Consider the following 7,699-nt stretch of genomic DNA (forward strand, 5'->3'; position numbering starts at 1 on the left):
CACAAGCAGTGAGGGAGGCTGTGGCAGGTTTCCTAACAGAAAAGGGCAGCCACACATCAGTTTAAAAGGGCTTGGAAAGGAAGGTTTTCCATGCATAGCTCTTAAGGGAGGTTAAAGCTAGGGGAAAAGTGGCTCCAGGGGAGGTGAAGTGCAGTTGTATGTTTAGTTAGGAATAATTTTTAGAGATGGTTAGCTTTCTCTACCTTTCCAGAGGATTGAGCTTGGTAGGGACTGTGTTTATTCCAAGCACTGACTAGGGCAGGTGTCCTCAAACTATGGCCTGTGGGCCACATGCAGCCCACCTAGGACTTTTTTTTTTTTTTGAGACAGTGTTTCACTTATTAACCCTCAGTAGAGTGCCATTAAGTCACAGCTCACATTAACCTCCAACTCCTTGGGCTTAGGCGATTCTCTTGCCTTAGCCTCCCAAGTAGCTGGGAATACAGGTGCCCACTACAACGTCTGGCTATCCAACTAGGACAGCTATCTGGCCCACTGAGTGTTTTTGCTGCCACTGCCTGTCCTGCTTAGCAGCTGACTTGTCCCAGGCCCTGCAGTCTGGCCCTCCAATGGTCTGAGGGACAGTGAACTGGCCCCCTGTTTAAAAAGTTTGAGGACCCCTGGACTAGGGGATTAGATATTCCTTGGGTTATTTGAGATGTGAAGGAGGGTCCATTGTCTGAAGAATGGGAGGTGGGAATTCCAAAGTGGGGAATAATTTCTGTCAGTAAAATGTGGACTGTATCTCCAGTCTTTCCTGTAGTGAGAGAGAAGGCTTCCATCCAGAATGAAATGGTATTCACAGGGGTGAGAAGTATTTTCATCTTTCTACAGGGAGCATGTTGGTGTAATCTATTTCCCAGTCTTGACCTTGGCAGTGGCCTCTAGCCTGATGTAGTTGGGAGAGAGAAGAGGTGAGACCTCCCTGTGGGGAGGTGGCTGCACAGATGGTACAGGAAGAGATTTGTTCTAGAAGAGAGTGCATATTAGGGCACCAAATAAGAGGTTCTAGAAGGGTCTCAAAGCATTTTAGTTTTACATGAAATAGGTTGTGGAGTTGTGTAGGTTGTGGAGTTTTGTAAACACTTGAGTGCTTTGTTCTGTGGGGAGAAGTTAGTTTTCTCTTATGTACCATCTTTGTTGTGTAGGGAGGTTTTGGTTTGATATGTTCAACCACGTCCTCTGAAAGATACTAGGGCATGATCAAGGGGAAGAGGAGGATGAGAAGGTTTGGGAGAAATTGGATGAGGACAGCTTGACTTGCTGTGAAATCAGTGAGATGTTTGCTCTGAAATGTAGGGTTTGATGGATATTGTTGACCTTTACAGTGAATGACTGCAATGCAGATGGGCTATAGGGCTGCCTAAAGGAGTTGTTTCATTTGAGGTCCAAGCCCTATGGGGGACCCAGTGTGTTGAGAAAAACTCTTTCAGCCCAGAAACCAACATGATGGCATAAAATGTGAATAGTGTATTTTTAATCTGTGTATATAATGATTGGTTTTTTTCCCCAGAATGTTGTAAGGCTTGGGTGAGGGTGGCAACTTTATTTTTTGGAAAGAAGTTCCTAGAGAGAGGTTTGGCCTGAATGATAGTAGAGGGAAGGCAGGTGATGGCTTAAGCTCCCTGTCTCTGGCCTTTGTGCAGGAGTGAACTGCCATCAGATGTGGAGTGGATTTGTAAGTGGGGTTTCTGATATATTAGGAAAAACGTTATGGATATGTAGTATGACTTCCTCGCATAAATGTATGCATTCTGGGCGTGGTAATGGAAATAAAGAGGCTGGACCTAAAGGAAAAAATTAAAAATTAAACACTGGGATTCTAGACCACAGAGGGGAGCATAACACTGGGACACTCTACACTTAAGGCATGAATGAACTAAAGAACCAAACCAAGAAAAGAAACAGAGTTGTGGGGTGTATAGACCTAAAAGGAGACTGATTAAAGTTATTCGAAAATTTAACTCACATTTGAATAGCAGGTGGGATGAAATCCTCTAAGACTCTCTAAAAGGAAGGTTACCAGAAGCTGATCTGGGGACAACTGTAATCAGGTCTGAGAAAACTAGGGTGACTAGGGCAGCTGGCAGTGAGATACAACTAGCCTGCCAGCCAGCTAATCCATGACCACATCTTAGTCACTGCACCCTATGAAAGGTGTAAACAGTTGTACCCACAGACAAAACTGCAGCAGGAGAGAAGTTTAGGTCAGTTTTACTGCAAAGAGGAAGGTGACCTGCCAAAGCATTGCAAAGATAGCATCTGAACCTGGGGGACACTTAGAGAACACTTTTATATGGCATTGTAGGGGAGGGAAAATTGCACAGATTGCCTTTCAGGTTAGGGTCTTTGATGCAAGTTTCTGTGGAATGTGATTAGCCAGATCATTTGTGTCTTTTTCTTAGGAACAGAGGAGAAGGAAGGGAAAAGGGTTTGTGTGTGTCTGTGTTCTGCTCCCAACATAGATGACACTTCATAACACTTGTCCTGATGCTATAGTCAGACTCTGAGAGGCTACAGGAAAGGATAGTCAGATATCTTACAAGTTCACGTTGGTCACTGAGGTCTTAGGAAGGTGGTGGCTAAACAGTGGACAGGGTACTCAGGAAGGGCAATGGTTCTATATGGAGACCTAGAAGAAGGACTGAAAGGAGTGCACTGTAGGATATACTGTCACCACAGAGCTCTGATGACTTCATTACCCCAGGGATCCCTCTGCAGGAATCCCATGACTTCCTTGGGAATCCCAAGTTCCCCATTCTCTTCCTGCTTGCAGGTCTTTGTTCTGTGCTTCTATATCACGTCAGATCTGCAAACAAAGGAAGCCACAGCCTGTTAAGAGTTAAAGGAAGAACTCTGAATATGTTACACAAAGTCCACTCACACCAGAACAGGGGGGACTCCCATGGTGTCTTGCCCTAGTTATTAGCACCACGAAGCAGCCATAGCAGTGAATGGGCAGTATCCTAAATCACTTCCTGCCTACTGACTCAAGAAGATGAGATATTCATGAAGGCACAGTAGGTGGCATTAGTTGTAAGAGTAGTAAGGCCCCTTATCCAGCCGAGTCAAATTGCCCAAATGAAAACTGAGGGGCTATACCCCTTAGAAGAAACGGGATCATGAAATTCCAGCACTGCTTTTTTTATCATCTTTTGGAGAATATGGATCAACCTAGATGGAGGTGACACCTCACAAAATTCTCCAGTGTTACATGAAGATGGGGGCTTTGGACTTAGGTGACAAAATTAAGTTATAAAAAAATAAAGAACTCCCGGGCTTGCCTCAGTGAGAACTGAGGGCACTGACCACACCAGTGCAATGGCTTGTGTGGAATGCATCTCCTGCTGCCACCCCTGGGAAGCTATAGCTTGGGTAGCTGGAGGAAGGACCTCCATACGTCTTCAAGACTTGTCCTAGTAGATGTGACTTGTTCTCAGGCTGGGAGGGAAAGCCTCATATTAGCACAGGAGAGGAGACATAGGCCCTAGTATATGACAAGTTAGTAGGAATTCTGGTCCTAATCCGAGGCCTGACTTTTCTCAGAACAGATGGGGCTCTACAGAGCCCAATAATAGCTGTCCACTTGTGAACCCAAACATCTGGTTTGGGGTTGGTTGGTAGCACCCTGAAGAGGATTATCATTTTCTCGTTCAGGTTCTTGGGTGACCCAGAAATAAAGACACAAGTCACCTAGCTTCCATCACAGATACTACAGCAGATTTAGCAACTGAGGACACTGACATCTTACCTCTCTCCCTTAGGCACTGACTCTGCATTATCCACCTTCCTTTGCTGACTCCAGCTTTCTGCTACCAGCAAGGGAAATCATGCCTCTGCCTCTGGATGAAAAGAGTTCACAATGCACACAAGATCAGCACCTTCACACCCAGAGTGAGACCCAAAGGCTGGAGAATGCACAGGTCCCCAAGTCTATGGAGGAAATCTTTCCCTCCTTCTCCAGCCTGCTAATGCCAGTCAGGCTGAACAAGGCTCCTGCTGCTAAGACACTGAGTACTCCTGAGGGTCCTGAGAGTTCCTTCTCCACTTCCATTGCCATCACAGCTACCTCATCAAGTCAACCTGATGAATCCTCCAGGACCGAAGAAGAAGAAAAGAATCTGAGCACCTCAGAAGATACAGCAAAACCCAGGAATATGTCCATCGATGCTCTAGAGAAAAAAGTGGCTTTCCTGGAGAGTTTCCTGCTGCTGAAATATCGAATGAAAGAGGTAGCCACAAAGGAAGATATATTGAAGATTATCATCAAAGATGATGAAGACCACTTCCCTGAGATCTTCCTGAGAGCCTGTGAGCACATGGAGATGATCTATGGCCTTGATGTGAAGGAAGTAGACCCCACCAGCCACTGCTATGGCATCTTCATCAAATTGGGTCTCACCTACGATGGGATGCTGGGTCCTATAGAAGGCTTGCCCAAGACCGGCCTGCTGATCCTTATGCTGTGTTTGATCTTCATGCATGGCAACCGTGTCTGTGAAGAGGAAGTCTGGAGAGTGCTAAATATAAGAGAAATATATTCTGGGCAGAAGCACTTCATCTATGGGGAGCCTAAAGAGTTCCTCACTAATGATTTGGTGAAGGAAAAGTATCTGGAGTACCGCCAGGTGGCCAACAGTGATCCTGCACGGTATGAATTCCTGTGGGGCCCAAGAGCCCATGCTGAAACCAGAAAAATGGAAATCCTAGAGTTTCTGGCAAAGATTCATGGGACTGACCCAAAGTCTTACCCATCTCAGTATGAAGAGGCTCTGCGAGAAGAAGAAGAGAGAGCTCAGGCACTCTCAGTCAGGGCTGCCTCTACATCCATGGCCACTGCAAGTTCCAGTGCTGTGTCTGGCAGCTTCTCGGAAACCTAGCGAAATGAACAGTCCCTTCTTCACATATTTGAAGAGGGCAGGTCATGTTCAAAGAATGTAGGTCCAGGGTGGAGCTGGGGGTGAATAGTGTTTGTTATCTATATATGCCTGTTTTGTATGTGTAAGCTGACAATTTATTCTTTTATTTTTTGATGAGTGTATTACACAAGTGTTATTTCTTTTAGTAAAAATTTAATTATCTTCAGTACCTTTATGTTGAAAATAATATTGGTGACACTTGAAAACTATTCACAAGGTTGACTCATAAGAGCTTTCCTCATGCTATAAAACCATACATTTTATTTTGTGATGTGAGGTAAAGTGGCATTTCAATAGGCATTTCCTCTGAAGTATGGAAGAATTGAGCATTCAAATAGTTGGGATCAGTTGTAAGAACTAGGAAAGCATATTCATCTCTATCGTTTTTATCTTTGTCTTTGTTCTGAAAAATTATAATATTTACATCAATTTACTTAGCTCTTTCCAGAGTGTATATGAAATAAATATTAAAAAATTAGATCTCATGTTTACTGGTTTCTTTAACGCAAAACTTGCATTGGACACCTGCTGTTTGTGCAGCATTTTAGTGGTACCAGGGATGTTAGGATTAATGTTTCTAGACCTACTCATAGAATTTTATCATAGGAACTATCATTTTCTGAGATTTGTGATAGAATCTTCTAAAACCTTAAGTTTAATTAAAAAGTAGATGGAATCAGGTTGAGATGGACAGTCCCCGTGAGCCAGTCCAGTGTTTACCCTGAAGCATGGCAATTTGTGGGTTTTGAAAACTTCATATACTTTGGTGGAAATTAATTTTAAATTAAGCTAGATAGTGTGCAAGGTGAGGCTGAGGACATTGTGAACAGGACCAGACCCTCAAATAGTTATGTCAGCATAGAAAACCAAAAGCATATAGAGGAAAAAAACTTGCTATCTATTACATTTTGGTCATGGGTATACCAGAGAGAGATTCTCACCTGTAACAGGAATGGAAGTTATCCTTCATTTGTACCTCAATGCAATTGAACACAGTGTACAAACTAAGTGTTCTATACATATCATCTTCAGTGAGTTTACATGAAATAAGAATGATACTCTTTTGAGATTAGATACCTGACATCTACTGTGGGTCACTCTGCCATGGCCCAGGAATGCCAGTGCCCACTTCTTTCAAAGGAGGATATAAATTGATTGTCTTCCGTGTAATTTGGCTAGGAACAAGGAAGAGATAAATTTTTGGTATAGGAGAAATAAATAAAAAGAGAGAGAGTGTTGGGTAAGTGTAGACTGGCACCTGGAACAAAGGGAGGAATTGATCCTTGATAGAAATTCTATGAAATCTGAATTACATTAAATTGTAGAAAACACCCCCACTCCAAATTAAATAACCATCTCCAAGGCAAAAATTTTACTTGCTGAAGGACCTTTTGGTGTGATTTGCTATTTCATATCCCATTGAATTCTCTGTTTTCTGCAAAAGCCTGGATTTAGAAAATCCTTACACATATACATATGCACACACAAGGGAGGATGGTAGGATTTGTGATCCCCTTTGGGAACATGAGAAAAACTGCTACTAGCTAAGGTCCTAAGATACATCAAGTTATCATGTCATGTGCTGCATTTACTTAAAAAGCTTTCCAGTTCTCAGGCTCAGAGACCTTGTGATTATGTCCAATTTTTTTGTTGTTGTTGTTTAACATTAAGTGTACAAAGAATTAGGTTATACTGATTGCATTTGTTAGATAAAGTCCCTGTCCTAATTTTAGCCACCCCTGAGCGCTATGTCACACACTGAGTCCAATTTCAAATGTCTAGGATATTAGAGAGCTGGAGCTAGGTGGCTTCTTTGAATTCACCTACAGCTTACTCTGTTCTACTTTTTCCAGCTCAAGTCAAACCTTCGTCTCTTTCTTTATTTCTCTTATCACTATCCTTATTGCCTCTCAGGATACATATGGAAGGATGTAGCCAATAAACTTAAATCAGATATAAAGAAGGAAGGTTGAAATAAGATTTAAACATCATGTAAGATGGCCTGTGGGTTTAATTTAACTATATCCCTGCTTCTTGTAACTCTAGTGTTCCTTCAGAGCTGACTCTGTGCAGGGGCTGGCATTTTCTCTCTGCATTATAGTGCCCATCTCCTAAGTCTTCTCCAGTCCTCTTGTCCAAACTGGAAATTGACCTGTTGATCTTCATGACACCCTTCTCTGAAGGCTGCACTCTGACCTCAAGTGAAAAAGAACAGGGCAAAATTACCTGCCTTTCCCCTGATTTAGAGCATTCCAACTCTAGCAATCTTTCCCATCACAGTGGTATTATACTCATAGGAACATGCTGTTCTATATAGAGGCGACTTTGACAGTGAAAAATCTGACCTGACCTCCCAGTTGTGTCTCTACCACATCCACAAAATGTTTTCCTACAGAGCTAAGTATAGTCCAATTTTGCCTAAAACCTATGAGTTTAGCAGATATAATGCTGAAGATGGAGAGATTTTGAATCCACCCAAATATTTGCAGTAGAATTTAATAAGTTTTTGCATTTGAGACTGACCAATGAATACATAGACCAATGAGTGATATTACCAATGTTGTTAAGATTTTCTCATCAATGATAGATAAGGAAATACCAAATATCGTGGAGCTCATTGCTTAGCATAAATCAACTGATGATTTATTTTCTAAAATCCCTGGAAACCTCAGAGTGTAAATGCAGTTCACTGGGAGGCATGTTATCGTTGGTTGGCAAAGATAAAAATATTTCAGTATCCATCCATTGCCTCTTATTTCTCTGCTTTACCCACAAGAATA

The 7,699-nt window shown here is 42.4% G+C and overlaps 1 protein-coding gene across 1 annotated transcript; it reads left to right on the forward strand.

Moving 5' to 3' along the window:
• The first annotated feature begins 3,830 nt into the window (after positions 1 to 3,830).
• On the forward strand, positions 3,831 to 4,880 carry LOC111722615 (melanoma-associated antigen B16-like). Its single transcript, XM_023508912.1, has one exon. It carries the CDS (start codon positions 3,831 to 3,833, stop codon positions 4,878 to 4,880), a length of 1,050 nt encoding a protein of 349 aa, XP_023364680.1.
• Positions 4,881 to 7,699: the final 2,819 nt, after the last annotated feature.

Source organism: Otolemur garnettii, unplaced genomic scaffold (genome assembly GCF_000181295.1).
Source record: "Otolemur garnettii isolate 467f Iridium unplaced genomic scaffold, OtoGar3 scaffold00289, whole genome shotgun sequence".
NCBI lineage: Eukaryota > Metazoa > Chordata > Mammalia > Primates > Galagidae > Otolemur > Otolemur garnettii.